Genomic DNA, 20206 nt, shown 5'->3' with positions numbered 1-20206 from the left:
AATAAAGCACTCAAATTAAGGATGAGAAAATATTGGATAAAGGTTTCATCTTCATTAGCAAACAAGTTTTGAATGTATGATTAAAATTCGTATTTAATCTCGTTATCATCAAAAGCCAAAGAATACCTTATTGCAAGAATACTCCGTAAATTTCCTAAGTCATCAACACACACATTAGAGATGCGTATTTGAATTCTACCTAAAGAATAACCTAACGCTTTGCGCTAATGAAGTTCAATTCCTAGGAGCATTAAGTTTAAGAAATAGGCTAATCAATGCAATTGTCATACATTGCGCATGACAACTCGGGCAATGGTCAATTTCTACATATGATTACAAGAGTGTATCACTACAAACCGTAATCATATCATGCTACTCGTATTCAAGGTTATCGCTCGATGATGAACCCTAAATTAGCTATAGATATGGATGTGAGTTCAATCAGTTCTAGACTCAACCAAACAAACATTCAATCATATTGCAATACATCAATCATGCAATTATTATACGCAGTAGAAATCAAACGATAATATTGAGAGAAATCTAATTCATAAAATCAATAACTTGGTTGCAAAATCCAACTACATCTTTAACCAATAATAAAACTTAGTTACTTGTGTTTTTTGGAAATCATCATAGAAAGCAAAGAAGAACTATCATGCGAAACCCTAGAAAAACAAGTAGAAACCTCTCTCATGGAGATTTATATGTTTAGAGAAAGACTTTTCTATTTATATGTTTCTTTCATTCCAAAAGGATACTCTTTCTAATATTAGGTCTTCTCAAAACCCATCTCCAAGTGGTCCACCAAGCCCATGTGTAAGAAATACCCATGTGTAAATCTCTGCCAAATTCGTCCAAATTGGTCGTCGGTTCCCTGAAAATGCTGGTCCGGTTTCCTGAGTATCTCCTCAGAGACTGAATATTCCGTAAATGTTCTGTTAAATATAACGGTCAATATGGTCAACCGTTAGTCAAGAGAGTCAAGGGAGGAGAGAGTCAGCCAATGAATCAGCTGATCTTAGTCAGGATGCGTTGGCTTACTCGGATGGGTCGGTCATCGCTGAGTTGACTCGCCTGTAAGAAATTCAGGCAGAGTTTCGTTTGTTTTCTGGCATTTCTCAGGCCGAGTTCAGGCCATTCTTCTTTCCCTGCAACAATTTCCTAACATACATCTATTGTTTCATTCATTCTCATCACTCCCTGTGCAACAGCAACACAAAATCTTGTTCTTCTTAACTGATTTCTCAATTCTCAACTCACTGCAGAAACCAACACAAAACCCAATTTCTGAATCTGCTTCATCATCTCTATTGTTCTTGCTATTACAACATCAACTCCAGACTGCATCTTCATAGCAGCAGCAGAATAATCAAACCCATTTCTGAATTTCATCTCAACTCCACCAAAAACCCATCTTCTCATATTTCAAGCTTCTCCATTCAAAACCCATCTGCTCTTCTTCTTCACTCGAACCCATATGTCAATTCGCTTCAATTACAGCAAAACCCCAATTTCTAATCTTAGATTCAGTTACTCCTCTCTCTCGATTCAACAACAGTATCACACAAATCAAAGCCCATCAATTCTCCTTGTTTGTTCATCAATCGACAGATCCATAGCAGCAGGAACGAGCTCTTCTCAGATTCAAATCAAAACCCTTCTTCTCAAATCTTCTTCTCTCGGCTATCTGCAACTCAACCTAGCCTCATGATAGAATTTTTATAGTGGTAAATAGAGTTGTCGTTCACTCAGGCTTGATGAGATTGATTTTAAGAATTAATAAATTAAAATAAAATAAAAATATATACAAAAAAATGTCACGGGATGAAGAATTTATTGGGACTCAGGATTTCACTGTTTTTCATGTTCATGGGGTTCAGAAATTAATTGTAGACATTTATAGATCAACACAAAGGAAATACCAACTCTATTCTTTGCCAAAGGAGATTTCATAAAATGTTACGCGTAGGTCATAAGCATGGCGCATCAAAATTACCTAGAACTAAGCATGCTCCATCAAACAAAGTCACGAGTATTTAATAGAAATCATAATTCATTAAAATCAAAGCAAATAGTAAATAAATAATCAATTAAGTTACCCCAATGGTGAAATCCAGCTTCTTCCGTTGTCCCAATGTTGGGTTTTAGCTCCTCATATTGTAGACACGCTCAAAGGATAATTTATTGCTCAAAAAGGTGTTTACAAATGATGAAAATGGGAGAAAATGATTAAAACCGGGTTTGTAACAAATATAATTGTTACAAACCAAACAGTTACAGAGAACGATAAATGATAACTGTGACTGTCACTGTAGCACTACGACCCTCCAGTGTTGTGTCGTTGTCACTGTAGATGAACGACAGTTTTTTAGGGTCTTATGTTCTTCGTTCTCTCCTTCAATGGCAGCAGCAGAGACAAGATCTGCAACTCTATTTCTCACCCTTTTTCGTCCCTTAACTCTCCATCCCTTCTATGAGTCACGTAACCTCTTTATATAGCCAACAGGGGAGAAAATCTCTCGTCATAATCTCTAAATTTTCTCGGTTGAATGCAAGAATATTTTCTCTTTGCTCCTACGGGAATCACCGAGATTTCCTTTTCTTTTTGACTTGTACACGCTCATGCAGCTGTTGAATTCTCCTTTTTTTTATCTCCTTCGTCTGGTCATATTCAATCTAGCATACTCCAACACACTGCCAGTTACTACAGACTAAGTCAAACATACGAATTCTTCCCAAAAATAATCAACAACATCTCGATATTCTTTCTAATTCCCCTGTAAACTCCTTATTTATCGTTTTTGTCACACGTAAACAACCCTGTTATGTCATAACAGACTGTTTCTAACCCATATCCACGTGAATATCTCACACATAACTCCCAGAAACCCAAGAACTCCTCAATAACTCTGTTTTGTGAAATCCACGTACACATCCCAGGTTTTTCGATTCCAAGACAATTACCAACCCTGTTAGAACGCAACAGGATGAAATATATCCAAGTCCAACAGAAAATCACGAGAAAATCTCCTCCGAATTCTTCCAGAAGTTCTCGTTTTTTTCAAACCAATTCTTCCCGCCATTTTCTGGTTTTCTGAAAATGAAGAAGGTGCGCCCCCTAACCAGAGTAGGGGTGCACTTAGCCGCAGGTGGAAATAGTAGCTCCATGGTGCAAATAGCGGTGGATGCCCCTTATCACTAGGGTACCCCTTATCCAAAATGAGGTTCTGAATAGCAGGTGTCCTCCGGAGGTGCCTTTAGCATCTTTTCGAGCCGATTTCTCCAAAAATGATTATTGCTAAAAAATACCTACAAACACACAAAAAACCATAATTAGTACAATATCGAGCACTAACAATACATAACATTGAGAACAAAATAGACACATAAATGCGTCTATCACCTCACACCCATGAAAAGTATCAGCTTCCTCAATTTCCACTCTCGACTGCATCTCAATTTCTCTGAATCTCGATCCAATCTCTAGCAGCAGCTTTTCTCTCTTGGTTTCGGTAGCAACTGTTGTTATCTCTCAATTTCAGGTGAATGAGAGGAAAGTAAAATGACAAGAGAAGAAAATATCTTCTCGATTAGACGTAGGGTTGGGATTTGGGTGCTAACACCACAACCATGATAGCGTATAGAGGCCATCCCAAAGTGACATCCCCTTAACTTCAGTTGGGCCTGTCTTTAGTGCTTCTATAGAACTGGTCGACCCTTAACCTTGGTCCAACTGCCTTTAGTACTCGCTTGTGAATTGATCTTTGTGCCCTTTACGCTCCAAATAGATAGTTTCTCCATCTTTTGTTCCAAATGACTCCAAAGTACCTAAATACTCAAAAGCAAACATAAGACACATAATTTACAAGAAAACTCGCAAAGAAAGCATAAACAATAGAGAGATATTACGGTGTTTTACAACACCTATCAAACACTTTGGTAAAAGGTTATGTGGTTGCCTTTCCCAATGAAAACAAACCCATTTTGAACCTCATGCAGCTGTATTCCACCGTCCTCCTATGTGTAAAGGCTTCCTTAAATCAATGTTGATTCTAGATATGATTGTACTTCCAAAAAATGGTTTACAGTTTTCTGGATCAACCCAGATCATGATACCTAGTTCTTCTATTGCCTCATTAACTACCTCTTCAGAATTATGTTCAAACAAGATGTTTTTGAACTGAATGGTCCATTCTTGATGTGAAAAACCGAATCCTTAGCTGCGATGACTGCATCATACTTCTTAAGATTTAGATGACATTTTTTGATATTCCATGGTCCCTTGGTGAGAACAACATTCATAACTTCCATAGTGTGGAATTTAAAGAGAAAAATATTTTTTTCAATGGTTCTAACTTCTTTAGTTCTGTATCTGCTTCAAATAGTATTTGTTTCTTTTCTAACTACATCAGTATCAATATGGTCTTTTGACAAAAGCCTTTCTATTAGAGTGGTACTCCATTCATCAGCTGCTTTCACAATGGAAGTCTTCTAACCTACAACTCTTCTCATCAGTCGTGCACGATTTGGTTGATGAGAGAGATTTTGATACGAATGAGACATCTCATGCGCTGACTGAGGCCCCTACAACTCTGGTAAAAAACTTTTTTCTTAATCATTAGTATAATTTTAATTTTTTTAATTTATCTATAAGATCATTAAACTTCATAGTGGTACATTCTGCTTGTCATTTATTGCTTACCTATTTTAATAACGTAAACAACCCTAAGAGTGACTTGAGTATCAAGTCATAGCCAATCTTTTGTATTTTAACCATGAAAATTCTAAGTTAGAACTGCCATGGCTTTTTAAGTAAAGAAACTAGAGACCATCTCTTTCATCTAAACTCTGTTTACTCCCCTGATATCATTTTTTTATCGGAAACTAAAATAAATGATGACAAAATTATTAAGCTCACCAGTTTTCTAGGTTTACAAAATGAATGTTATGTTCCCTCTATTAACCAAGCTGGTGGTATCATACTCTTATGGAAAGATGGCTTCACTCTACAAGTAGTAAATTCTTCCACTTATATGATCCATGACATTGTCAATAATGACCCTGCTACAGGTGAATGGTTCCTCTCGTATGTCTATCACACCTCATATAGAGAAAGACAACCAATCCAATGGAAGTACATTAATAGTCTTAGTAAAACTGTTTCTATTCCTTGGGTTCTCATAGGAGACCTAAATATTACTATGGATACATCTGAAAGAAACACTGGTACCAATCTCACATCTACTGAAGTTCTTAATTATATTATAAACTCTAATCTTCATGATATGGGCTTTAGCGGCAACCCTTATACTTGGTCTAGCAACAGTCATGGCACCGATAAAAATTAAATATAGATTTGATAGAGCCTTGATTAATAGTGAGTGGACTCTTTGTTTTCCTGATGCTAAACTAATCCATCGTCCTCAATTAGGGTCAGATCGTACTCCCATCTTGTTATCTATTTATAACAACAGTGTCATCACAGGAAAGAACTGGAAATTCTTAGAACATTGGCTTCAAAATGTTTAAATGAAATTTAAAATACTTGGAAGTCTAACATGGCAGGATCTGCAACTTACATTTTAAATGATAAATTGTATAATATTAGACATTTATTATCTATCTAGAGTAAGAATACTTTTGGTCAAATAAAAGCTAGAAACAGTGAACTTCAACAAGACTTATCACACCTGCAAGCCACTGCTATTCAGGGTAGTAATACTTAAGAAGTTTCGAGGATTGAGAAGGAAATTGATGCTCTAAATTAGGTACAAGCAAGATCTAATAGACAAAAATCAAGAGATCACTTTTATAATGATATGGATAAAAGCTCAAAATATTTCCATTTTAGAGCAAAGCAAAGAAGATCTAGAAACATGATTGATTCTCTTTTATCTACAAATGAAACTTGGTGTCAAGATAGATACTCTATTGAAAATCTTCTTGTAACTCATTTTAAGAAGATTAGTACCACTTTAAATCCTGCTGACAATTATCACTTTCTCCAACATGTCCCAACTTACATCTCTGATTCAGATAATGAAAAACTGATTTTCATTCCATTAGATGAAGAAATATATGGTGCTTTATGGATTTCCACCTGGATTTTATCAAACTCAGTGGCAATTGGTGAAATAAGATGTCTGTAAGATAATAAAATCTTTCTTCAGTTCTAGTTTTCTACTGAAGAAGATCAACAATAGTAGAGTTACTTTGATTCCCGAATCTTTAACTGCACATCATCCATTGCATTGTACAATACTGTGTAGAAATTGATCTCAAAGATCATTGCTTTAAGACTCAAAAAGCATAATCAACATTATTTCTCCCATGCAATCCGCTTATGTTCCTGGCAGGTTAATTTGTGAGAACATTTTCCTTGTCCAAGAGTTAGTTAAAGCTACGAAAAAAAGGAAGAACGGGTCATCTTGCCATAAAAAGGGACATGTCAAAAGCATTTTGACAGGTTGGAATGGGATTTCCTCATTGAGGTTCTAAGGAAGTTTGGTTTTAGTGAGAAGCTGTGCCATCTAATTCACCAATGCATAAGCACCAGTCAAGTAGAAATGATGATAAATGGTTCTCCTTCAAGATCTTTCAGACCTAATAGGGAACTAGGCAAGGAGATCCTCTTTCTCCTTACATATTCATCATATCCATGAAATTTTTTTCAAGACAACTAAATCATCATGAAGTTACAAATCAATTAACAAGTATGAAGATTTCAAGATCATCTCCAAAAATTAATCATCTCTTATTTCCAGATGATTGTCTTCCCTTTTGTAAGGAAACCTAGTGCAAACAAACAATTTACTTCAGGTGATAAAGGAGTTCAGTGCATGTTCAAGTCAACTTATCAACTTTCACAAGTCTGTTGTTTTTTTCTCAAGAAATATGAGTCATTCTTCCTGCCAAGTTATTAGTGGTATTCTCTAAGTCAGGTAGCTTGATATCAAACAAGAAAAATACCCGGGTCTTCCTTTATTTGTGGGAAGGAAATAAGAAAATCCCATTCTCTTCTCTCATAGAAAACATGGTTTCTAGATTATCTAGATGGAGGAGTAGAAATATGTCTGAGGCTGCAAGATCAGTAATGATTAGGAATGTTACCAATGCAATTCATGTTCATCATATGATCAGTTTCGAACTTCCAGATACTACTATCAAATAATTGAATTCAGTGCAACAAAATTTTTGGAGGAACAAGAAAACTAATAGAGGAAAACAATTTATTTCTTGGAAGGGTGTCAACAAACCCAAAGAAGGATGAGGCTTAGGTTTTAGGGACTTAGAACTGTTCAATAGAGCCCTTTTGAGCCAAATCTGCATGGAGACTATGCACAGATAATACTACAATTTGTGCAAAATCCCTGTAAGCAAAATATTGTTCAAATGGAGAAGTCTTCATTATTTAAAAAAGCAATAACTCTACTTAGTTTTGGAGAAGCATTAGCAGTGAACTTGAGTTTATTAAGAGATATAGCTGCTGGATTCTTGGAAATGGAAACAGATTTTAATTTGGAAGCACAAATGGATTGCTCAGTTAGAAGGTCCACCTCAACCTAAAGATGAAGTGGCTAACCATCTTACCTATATCTTTTTCCATTAACTGGTTTATCATAATACATGAAGCTGGGATTATAATCTAATCTTTGATCTATTTGATACAACTACAACAAGGCTCATACTCAATATTTACCACCAACATGAAGATAGAATGATCTGGACTCTTGAAAAGAATGGTTTCTTCTCTGTCAAATCAGCCTACCAGAGAATGTATGAAGAGAAAATATTAATAACTCAGTTGGAAAAAGTATGCAACCTATTTCAATAGACTTTGGAGACTTCCTTTTCTCCCAAGGATTAATCAGTTTTCTTGGAAATGCGTTAAAGAAATTCTACCTACAAGAGATAAGCCGATTCATATCATCAACTTTGGTAAGTTGTCCTTTCTGTACTCAACGTGATGAAACTTCTTCTCATTGCATTCTGGAATGTGACACAGCTAGAAGAGTTTGGTTTGTAACTCTTGGAATTCATATTCATTCTGGTATAAGCTTGCAAGATTGGCTCTGTGGATTGATCGAGAATTTTCTTGCTAATCAGTTACAAGAAGATGAACTCCGCAAAATGATTATTGTGGCGTGGTGCATATGGAACGAAAGATATGACAAGGTCTTCAAAGGACGTAATACAATCCCAGAAAAATTATTCATTGTTGCAGGAAAGAGATATCTAAATTTGAAACTAAGCCTTAGATATCTCGTGGCCTAGTTCATGTGCAGTCTCGTGTTAACCTCCATTGGTCCCCCCCCCCCCCCCCCCCACCCCACCCCCACCAAGGGGGACTTTTAAATTTAACTGTGATGGTTCCTTTTCGTATACAATAAAAAATGGAGGCATTGGTTTTACTATTCGTGATTTTGCAGGTTGTCACAGGGGCTCAAAATGCATATGTCTAGCAGACTCATCAGGTCCAAATCAAGTAGAATGCAGAGTCATTGGGAGGCATGTCAATGGGCGAAGGAATTAAATCTCGAGAAGGTGGAATTTGAATAAGACTGAAAAATATTTGTTGATGCAGTGAATAAAGCTTCGTTCAACATAGATTGGACAATTCGAAACTTAGTTTTAGATATAAAATCTTTATTTAGTAAATTTACCTTTTGAAAATGTATCTATGTGCCGAAAGAGAAAACCTTTGTAATCTTTATATATAAAGTCGCATACATTCTTTATAAGTCTGCAAGAGTTGATAAACTAAGTGGAGTCTGGCTGTCTGATCCTCCTGGTAACATAATTACTCAGTTGCAGGAAGATAAAACCTTTGTAATCACTTCTCTATAATCAATTAAATCTATCAGTTTCAAAAAAAAAAGAAAAAAATAATACAGTCTTTAGAGGAGGGTGGACAAAATTAAAGACTGTTACATGAGATAGAAAAAGATAAACAAAAGTTTCGCATAACCGAAAAAGAAGCCTTTTCATCACATAACATGTTTTCAGTGGAAATAATTTTCTAGCAATACCGTCTATAAAGTAAAGAAAATTTTTAGACATAAACTTGAAACAAACATCGAAAAAAGTGTTGAAAAATTGCTAACACGTCATAACATTATCTTTAGCTCTCAAAGGAGTGGAAGAGGTTAATCTGGATGACACCAAATCCTTACGATCACTTTACGAGAAAAAAGATGTGATATTTTTTGCCTTTAGTCCACAATAATATGAAAACCTTTAACCCCCGCATCTAGTAGGTAGGATGCTCAACAGAACCTACCCTAACATCTTTTCTTACACTTATATTTCCATGAATAAGAATAGCAAAACCTATACTATGATCAGTATCCAAATAAGAAGCATCAAAAGTGATTATCCATTCGTAATCGTTTTCCTCATTTCGCAAATTGTCTAATGTTATTCCCCTATGTCTTGTTTCAACTTTTTACTTGGAACATCCAAAAAAAAATATAACTTTAAATGTTTGATCAGTCTCGTGGGTCTCGCTTTTATACATCGAAGATGACCGCATTTCTAAATTTCTAAATTTCTAAATGGACCAAATAATATCATAGTCCCGTGTGTCAGATTTTAGCATAGTATCAGATATAAGACCATTTATTAATATCATATGCATGATTTTATCATGGTTTAAACTTTATTTCTTTGCGATAGAGATTTTTATACGAGTCCTATTTTTATCAAGTGACATTCCAATCTTATCTTTTGATTAATTTTGGGAGTTATTTAACGATGGACGACATTCTTAGCACATGAGGTAATGGGACCATCCGTTAGCTACTCTGTATACTAGATGAACATGTCGAATTAAAACTCTTTAAAAGAGCGTGCATAAAAATTGACTGCATAACTCCATCACATAATCAAATTATTATCATAATTAGCGATACTAAGTCAAAGCATAGCTATACTTATAATTTACAGTATTTGGAAGTTTCAAATTAGCATATGAAAATTTCATTGATATAAGTATCCAGGCACGAATTGAGATTAAATATCTGAATATCTCAGAACGAGCTTTCCTGATATTAGTTGTGTGAGACTCAATTTCTGAACAATCCTTATTAATATTAATTACATGAGACTCATTGTCAGAACAATCCATGCTAATAAAGATTTGGAGCCCTACCTCAGATAAAGCTCGACTAGTTTTTGTTATTTTCCCACTATGGACACATTAAAGTTTGCACTGAAATATGGGATGCAATAATTGAAAAATTTTAGAAGAAGCTTGCACTTTGGAAGAGAAGATTCTTCACTAAATCTGGGAGAGTTCTGTTGATTAAAACATCACTTCCAAGCCTGCCCATTTACTATATATCTATCTTTCCCATGCCAGCAAGTGTGGAAAAGAAACTCAATCAAATAATGAGAAACTTCTTATGGGGGTCAACAACAGAAACAAGGAAGATCAAATGGGTGGCTTGGGATAGAGTATGCACACAAAAGGAAATTGGAGGTCTTGGAATCAGAAAATCTCAGACTTACCAATAAAGCTTTACTATCAAAATGATCATGGAGATTTTCTAGGGAAAAAAAATTATTATGGAGAAGAGTGATACAAGAAAAAATGAAAGCTCAGGAAGAAGATTTATGGATCAAGGATAACTCAGAACCTCAAGGAAGAAGCATCTAGAAAGGAATACAAAAGTGTAAACCAATTCTAGAGGCAATTACAGTCACAGAAGTTTAAAAAGGTAATGCAGTTAGCTTTTGGTGGGATAATTGGACTGGGACTCAGCCACTGAAGATGAAATACCCAAAAATATATAAACTGTCAAAACAGAAGAAGGCCACTATCAAAGACATAGTACAAAATGATACATGGAACATACTTCTGAGCAGGAATTTGGCACAGATTGAGACTACAGAAATGCTTGCACTATTTGCAGACTTGGGTACTCCTCCAGTTTTAGATGATGAGGCTACAGATGAGCTGAGATGCACACTTGCAGGAGGCTTTAGTGCTAAAACATGCTATAATTGGTTGGTGGAGCAGCTGCCAGCACTTCCAAATAAAATTCCAGTCTCCTGCATCTGGATTCAATATGTTCCTCCTAAAGTACAGTTCTTCTTATGGTCAGCAGCTTTAAATGCTATACCAACTTTGGATAATTTGATGAGAAGGGGTTGCCAGGTACAAAATCAATTATGCCCCATGTGCCAGATGCATTCAGAAATAGTGAACCATCTATTTCTACATTGTGCATATGCCTCTAAAGTGTGGAACTATTTTCTCAAAGGATATGATGTTAGCTGGTTACAGGGTGAAACCCTCATTGCTCAATTGGAAGCTTGGAAATTTCGCAGAGGAAGGAACATGGGAAGAAAACTGTGGCCTTTAGTAATATTTGCAATTTGTTGGTCCATCTGGGATGAAAGGAACAGAAGGGTCATGGCACACATGAGATTAAGAGAGGATAAGGTAGTGATTACAGAAGTGAAGCTCTTACTTTACAACTGGGGCACAAATCAAAACTGGTTTCATTTTAACTCCTTTAGAGAGCTTGTAACACACTGAAAAGTGATCATAAACTGCAGATAATGTAAGAAACTCATAGAACTGGGGCTTAGGCCTTTTTACATTTTCTTTTAATATATCAACCTTTTTACTAACAAAAACACACACATTAAAGTTGAAACTAAAGCTATCTATACCATATAAATTTGGCTTTTAGCTTTGCTCTTGTGGATTATCTTAAAAGCCTATAAAGATTTGGAGCCCTATCTCAGATAAAGCCCGACTAGTTTTTGTTATTTTCCCACTATAAACTCATTAAAGCTGAAACAATAGCTATTTATACCATATAAATTTAGCTTTTAGCATTTGCTCTTGTGGATTATCTTAGAAGGATACAACTGTACAAGTTTGAGTACCAAGTGAAAGCATGTAGTTTGACTTTTTCTTTTTCCATTGGTCACATCTCATACGGCTATTTAAAGTTTCCTAATGTTAACATGGACCTATTTGCTATAATTTTAAGTCGTTCATTATCTTCTAAAGAAAAATTGATTTACCTAGAGTGTGATTATCAAAGAAAATAGTATTCATATATTTTTTTATGTCAAAAATACAAGTAATTTTCGGCATTTTCCACAAAATTCTCCATCATGAGTGAATTGTTAATTTCACTTAAAGAAAACACCAGATAATCTTGAAAGAATAATGTGATGCTACAACTGTGGAATTTATACTCATTTTTTTCTCCTCATGAATAACAACAAGGCAAGAGTAGTGGAATTCACAACCCTTCCCATATATATATGGTCGACAATGGGCCCGCTAAGGCGTGTTGTCAAATAAACTGGTTTTGGAGCTAAACCTGCTGAGGGGAGAGGTCGGTGCTGTGAAGTTTTCCCATACCTCTCCAATATAAAAAATAAACTACCAATCCACACATCTAACTTATTTACATGAAAAGTCGTGTTATCACATGCGCGAGCACTTTGTCAGGTTTCACTTTCATTTACATGTATTTCTATTATAGCAAACCTGATTGTTGAGTTTGTGTTCATCATGCACCTATGCAAGTGGTAACACAAGTCTTTGCATGGTCAGAATCACATTTAAAAAATGAAATGTTGGAGAAAATGAGAGGTTTCTGAAAAACGAAATGGTTATAGTGAGGATTGATGTTGAGACCTCAAGGTATATTGTCTTATTTTCATTTGTGAATGAAATATTTGGTCCCACACAATAAAGGTTGCCTTGTTTATCTCAAATTGTTACAATGGTTATAACATAGTAAAGGTATACTCTTTGGGTCAATACACTTGTGCGTGAAAGGGTGAACTTAGGAAAGACTAGTATGGTAGAAAGCACAACCACATGTACGTCGTCGGTCTGTCAGCATGCCGAAAATGATCGTGGGCTTGGGATCGAGCGTGGGTTCATCAAGAACCTATTTTTAGACTAAATTTTTAAAGTATTTCTAATAAAATATAAAGTAAAATTTAAGTTCTTACTAAAATAATTTTTGAAAAGGTGCACGTTTAAGATTTAAACTTTTTTCTTACCAAATTGTTTTTTTTTCTCGAAAATCATAATGTGCACTAATGAGTATTTAACTTTGTAACCTTTAATGTTCGTCGTTAATGTCATCGATTTCCTTGTCACCTCTTCCACCCTATATAAATAATATTTTTTTCGCCCAAATGTAAGAATATATGATATGTTTGATCAAACAGGTCAGAACCAGTTTGGGTCATCAGGTTCACTGGTTCAACTTGTTCGCATGGTTTAAAAGATTTAAAACTAATTTTAAGAAAATATTGGGTCGATATTGAACCATCCCAGATTTTTGACTGGTTCACCGGTTTACTGGTCGATTCGGTCCGATTTTTAGAACACTGCTCCCTACTTGTTATATCCTCCACTCGCTTTTCCTCTCATGGCTTCTATTGATTTTTTGTTTATTAGAATTTGTTTTTCGTTTCCTGTATTCAATATGTAACTTTGATTATTCTTAGTGAATGATCAATTTACTTTGTCCTTACGGTTGGCTGCACTGTCCCTCTTATTTTGGTTCCACATAATATTGGACTGATTACATTACTATAAATTCCATCCGAGGTCGAGTAGACTTTAAACATCACCTAACATCCCGACACGTTATTTATCCTGCTATATCCAGAAACATATCAAACTTATAAAGCATTTGTATCAATCGAGAATAAAGATTTTCTTTTTTTACCACTAATGATTTTATCTTGCCTCTGTTTGTCCAATATGGTTATTTCCTCACCTATATACACGTGACGCCATTCAGAGATGGTCGAAATTTTTGTTGTCGCCCTCATATTTTCGTATTAGGGGGCGTTGAGTACCCAATTTCATAATTCCAATCGTAAACGGGGTATTTCTTACACAATTTTTTTTTATATTTCAGCGTTGGGTTGCTCATCTTTCTCGCTGGATTATGTACCTGAAATTTCTGTAATTATATTTTTGGAATTGTGTCATTTTGGTTTCATTATTAGTGCTTTTCAGCTTCTTATCGTACTTTTGGCTTCTTATTAATCTGTACAAGGTGAAGTTTTGGTTTCTAACTCTTAGTTTAATTGCATATTGTTTGCCTATGATTATAGACTATTTCATATATGCACACTCTATCGTGGCAGGAGAATTCTGTGAAAGTGGAATCGAAGGAGCATGTGAAGATAATAAATCATCTCCATACGTGTCACTTCATTTTGGAGGAAACTTGTGAAGAAAATAAATCATCTCCAGACGCGGCACTTCGTCTCAGAGAAAAGATGTGAAGAAATAAACCATCTCCGGACGCGGTACTATAACGGAGGAAACAGGTTAAGAAAATAAACCTTTAATAAATATGCTCGTAATTGTTAATCGTGATGTTAATTAGTGATTTCTATCATAATGTAAAAAAGTTTCTGGATTTCGAGGATAATTATTTCTTTTGCTCTCTAACCATGAAGTTGTATTTTGTCTTCCATTGATACTCCGCTTTCATGCTTTGGATTAATTTGCTTTCTTATCCAGCTACGCTCCTCCGTTGTTTTCTTTGCAATTGCTTCGACTAGCGTCTTTACAGTTGTGAATTTCTATGCAACGGAGTTTGTTAGGTGTATAAGTCTGCTTAATATAATGTTGAGTTTAATTTCGGGTAGATTTTTGTACCTGAGTCATTTATTTGTCATTCGATTCTGACATCCACTGGTTGCGAGATTTGTATGGTCCTTCATCGTCATGCCGTTTTGTTGTTATGCCATGTCTTTGACGATAACTTTATGTTGTCATTCCTAACCGCGTCTTCGTTTTCTTCCATCATTTTTCTTTGACTTACTTTGTAGCCTCTATTTTCGTGGTGATTACGAAGTGTTTCCCTAGGCGGACCGTAGTGGTTCCGTTAAAAGTTTTTAGTGTCCGGTCGTAGATTTTATCGAGTGGATCAACACTATAATTACTATTTTTTAGGGAATCATATCGTCTTGACTTTTAGACATAGTTATCAATTAGCTAGTCTGCGCACCGTAGCTCAAGATAACTTTACCAAACTGACAAGGACTAATACATTAGAAAATCATAAACATTAACACTTTCTTCGGTATACGGACTGCACGTGCTTACTTTTTTTTTTCAAGGTCCCTTCGAACTAATATCCCAACTGGACACGCTTTACGGGCGTACCTACACGCTTTTATATTGTTTATACTATTCTCAGACATGATACACATGTATTTAGAAAATGTGTTTTTCTTGCATGAATTGAATAGTAACAAAACCGTTGGTAGTTTTTAGTTGGAAAATTTAACTTTCTTCTCTACAAGGGTTTAAACAGTAATCTTCTCGTGAGTTTTCTTATATTTGTTTCTCAAACAGAGAACGCACAAAACTATTTCTCTTGTCGTGATCTTGCGTAAATGAAGTACATATAATAAAATTTAAGATACACATAATGACTCAAATAAAATGTTAAAAATGCAGAAATTTATAAGGTAATAAGCGGTACGAACTTAAAGATCTTGGAAAGAAATAAAGAAAAGTTAAGAACATTAAAGGAAAATCAAACTAAGAACACGGCTAATTAACTTTTTAGCAATTGTATAAGGTTGAATCGAAGATCTCCTTAGTCGGCGCCAAAATTTAGTTACTCAAAAGACAACCACTACATCTAAATAGAGATAAACTCACAACTAAGCTAAAACATAAGAAAGAGACATTAACTAGAAAAAGAACCCGCACTTCATTGGCAGAATCTTCAAGTTGTGTTCATGGGAGAGTCGATAAAATAAAATATTTATAAGCTTGAGGGAGCATCTTTTCAATAATCCGGTGCTCCTTAATAGGTACACTATTTAATAAGTTATATACATTCTAGAGTGTTCCTAGACTTGGATTTGAGATTAATGTTTTATAATAATACTAGCCTTTGAGCTTAAGAGAGCATAAGGTAATATCCATAAATATAATTATTTTAATATATGCCATCCATCATAACTTAAAGATATGTCAGATGAATTAAGCTTTTGTTGATGAATGAAAATAACTTATATATATACGATTTGGTGTTCATTTTTTTTTCCTGATCAACAATCACAAAAATTTGTAGAATAAGAATATTTAATGTGTTAGATTAAATCGGTCGAAGCCAGACAGGTTACTAGGTTCACCGCTTCAAAAGATTTAAAACAATTTTTGGAGAAAACATTAAGTTGATATTGAATCGCCCATAATTTTGACCGGTTCGTCAGACCGGTTCTTAGAACACTATTCTCAACTTGTTATCCTGAATATAGTACCCATTAAAGGGTCATGTAATATCCCATATGAGTTATGGAAAGCTCCAAAACCTTTTGACGTATACTTCAATGTGTGTAGGAGTTTTCCTAAGGTGGTTATCTCTCATCCTAAACAAACCAAGATACCATAAAACAGTGGTCCCTACACTACTTCCTGAATTGTTCATTTAGTTTAGGAATTAAAGAAATTACTGCGTCCAAACCCAAACCTCCCACATGGTAGAAAGTATGAGAACCATCAGATCACTTGATGCTACCAGAAAAACAAACCAAGGTAAGACGCAAGACTGTGTTTTGTTGGGTATGTTGCGTAGTTTAGTGCATTGGTTCATAGTTATATGTTTTAAAATTTCTGATATAATGTTCAAAACACAGTTATAGAGTCATGGAATACTGATTTTTTTTTGAAAAAAATCGTTACTTTAAAAACCTTACTCTCGTAGGTGCCTCAATAAGAATCCTCTTTGGTTCAATTTCTAGTTCAACGTCTAAAGGCAAAGCCTGACTAGTCGAGAATTACTACTAAAATTATCTCTATTAAGATGTTAATTATGATAGATGGAAAGATATCTTTCTTAAATGATGAATTAGATCAAAATAAAAATAAAAAATACATAGACCAAGCAGAAGGTTTTGCGGTGAAAGGTTATAAAAAATAAAGAAAATAAACTGATTAAATCTTTACGTGCTTGAAACAAAAACCTAAACAATATATGGCATAAAAAATCTTATGATGATTTCTAGTAGTCTTATGATCAATGGATCTGATTATGTGTTTACATTGAACTTGTAATAATGCATGTGTGATTGTATACTTGTATGTTGACGATATGTTTATACTAGGTACATACATGTAATCAATACTACTAAGACCATGCTAAGTGATAACTTTGACATGAAAGTCTGAAACCCCGCTGATGTCATCTTAAAAAAACAAATTAATTTTTTTTGGATGGTCGTAGTTTTAGTCATTCTCATTATGTCTGTTCTTAATAAGATAAAATCAGTTTGATGCTAACTTGCTTCATACGGCTTGGCTTGTATTCTTGAGAAGAATATGAGTTAGGGGGTCTCACAACTTGAATATTCAAGTATGTATTATAGGAAGTATAATGTATTAGATTAACAATACTAGATTAGGATATGTGTGAAGTGAAGTAGGTATACCCCGAAATATGTAACTGGATCATTGGGATGTTCTTATTAGAATTTTGCAATACATAAAGTATTCTTTAACATTTTGTTTAACTTATGAAAGGTATATTTTCATTGTTAAGTGATATTGTGATACATACCAATAGCAGACTCCTTCCAAGCCTAAATATACGAATATATATGTAATCTTTTTAGAACGTGCATCTATTTCTTGAAAATATTCAATACAAACATGTACAACTTGATCCATTATGGAGTCAAAATTTAGAAATTTAGATAAAGGGGGAGAAGAAGCCAAATTGCTAAAACATTGTGTATTTCTTAACAAAATATTGTGTCATCGTATTTTCGTATTTATTAATTGAAGAATCGCCAGTAGTACAAATATGGTTGAGTTATTTTTATTCTATTGTAATGAACTATATTTTAGTACAAAATTGCAATGATATTATGAACTCATTAGAAATATCTACTTATGTTCTAACAACTTTAGGGAAAGATAAATGCTTGAGGCACATCCCTGTCTAGGAAAATATCAAGTATGAACTTTCAAGTTAGTTAATCTCTTTCATATATTTCTTATCTTAGGAAAAAAATTAAAAAAATAAAATAGATTTAAGGAATTAAGTTGGCCTGAAGTTTCAAATTGTAGTAATGGTTATGGAAACCCATCTTGTCATTTTAGTTGAAGAGGCATGTGCATCTAAGTTGAATTCATATTTTTAATTGGAATTCACATTTTATGAAAACAAATTAGGTAACTAGATCAAATGAGCATAACGGTATATTGTGTTGCATCAAATTCCAAATGAAGTTGTTTATTTTCCTATCAAACTCTTGAAGTCATATTATGTTGATACCAGAGAGGTATACTCAAAAAAGTACTATTAACTAAAGTTAGTTATTAACGTCAATAATAGTTTCACCTTTCCTTTTCTCCACAAATTGCAGTCATCATTTTCTTTGAATTACTTCTAATCTAGATTAGTATGTGTTGGAACAATTGTTGGATTATGCCTGCACAAAAAATAAAATCAAACACGAAACAAGTGTTATGGTTGAGTCGCGGACTAGGTCGCTCTTTTTAAAGACATTTGTGGCTTTTCCGAAAATATCGCATGCAATTCATCATTGTTGTGTCGTCCCCATTATAAAACAACCGATTTCAATCTCTTAGCAATCACTCTTGCACAGTGAGAGTATTCGAAACTTCTACACTTTCATTCTTGCTAACAAATAATACCCTCTTATAAAATCAAATGATGCTCACACATTGTTTTATTTCACAAAACTCTTTTCCATTATAATACCAAAACATAAAAGAAAAACTCAACTCTTACTTTGTTTTCCAACCAAAATTCTGATTTATAATCAAGAGTTTCAAATATTTAAATGCTATTGAAATGTGATTATGGTGGAGTTAACACCAAAATCACAAAATATGTAACAGTCAAAATTAATGATAACAAAATTAAAATTTCTTTTATGAAATCTTAATTGATATTAAAAACATTTTTATTGGGACTTCAATTTATGTTTTAAATATATTCCCAACAATATGCCACTTGTACTTTTAAAACATTGATGAAGAACTGTATGGTACTGTTGTGCAAAAGCAAAGGTGTCTCGCAACTTGAACCTTTATGTAGTGTTAATAGGCTCTCTTTGATTCTGACGATAGAGTGAAAATAAGTCTTGAGCTATAGAAGATAAAAAATATTGCTTAACGCACACGACTATACTAGTGTAAAGTCTAAAGCCAACACAGTACGACCATGCGCTTGTATCCATGTTTAATGAATTATCTAGAGAACTGCCCATATCCTCAAAGAAAGAAGCGGCCACACTATTATATTCATATAGGTGAGTTTATCAAAAGTACTCATGTAGGTACGTACCTTATTCTAAACAGAGATGTAAACATTATTAAGAGTTAAAAAAATAAATTAAACTCAACCTTTACTCGCTTCTGGATATCATGCTGTGGGATGAATTCTTCAAAAGCATGATTCTCACATCTCCATATTATCTATGATTTGGTGTCTCATTTTAACCTTTATCTTGGGATCCCACTCCAGAGGTAAGGGTTACCCTTTTGAACCTACTTTTGAGATCTTGAGTTATAGGTTGGTAACCACATCATAAATAACTCAATATAAAAATAATATATATCATCCATGACTTCGTCTAGCCCTTTGAACCTATTTTTAGATTGGGTATCCATCACAGATGATTCAATCTCAATGGGCATCAACCTCATCTTATAAGATGTATTAACACCTTCTTATAAATCATTTCGTCAAAAGATTAATGAAAACTCTTTTCAGACACTATATAATCTATTCTCGTAACATCAACTCTTATAGTTGTAGTTATAGTTCTCAATTCTTGCTATAACAGCGGTACCATCGCATTAGATTAATATGTCTTTTCTTCCTTTATCTAGTAGAGGACCGAATCGCTCTATCCCTTAAATGATTCATCTGAAAGGATTTCCAATCAGCTTCACAATATCCATAAAGGATTTAACAATTTTGATAGCTTATTTCTAGGTTTACACCTCATAACCTTCTAAATATTTTGCCAATTTTGCATGATAGGATTGGAAAAATCTACGTATAAAACCCCACTACATAAACAATATATTAAACTCCCGTTGTGACAATACGAACCTTTTTCTAGGGTTTAACTGAACCCATTAGGATTAATGAAAACGCGGGGGTACCAAAATACGCCACCAACTTTTTCTTAGGCAAACTGTATG

At 34.3% G+C, this 20206-nt stretch overlaps 1 protein-coding gene across 1 annotated transcript; it reads left to right on the top strand.

Annotated features, from left to right (window-relative positions):
• Positions 1 to 10774: 10774 nt before the first annotated feature.
• On the top strand, positions 10775 to 11545 carry LOC113343822. The gene has a single exon (XM_026587940.1). It carries the CDS (start codon positions 10775 to 10777, stop codon positions 11543 to 11545), a length of 771 nt encoding a protein of 256 aa, XP_026443725.1.
• The last annotated feature ends 8661 nt before the right edge of the window (positions 11546 to 20206 follow it).

This window comes from Papaver somniferum, unplaced genomic scaffold (genome assembly GCF_003573695.1).
Source record: "Papaver somniferum cultivar HN1 unplaced genomic scaffold, ASM357369v1 unplaced-scaffold_67, whole genome shotgun sequence".
NCBI lineage: Eukaryota > Viridiplantae > Streptophyta > Magnoliopsida > Ranunculales > Papaveraceae > Papaver > Papaver somniferum.
The sequence above is the reverse complement of the archived record's forward strand: the minus strand, read 5'-3'. Positions and strand labels throughout refer to the sequence as shown.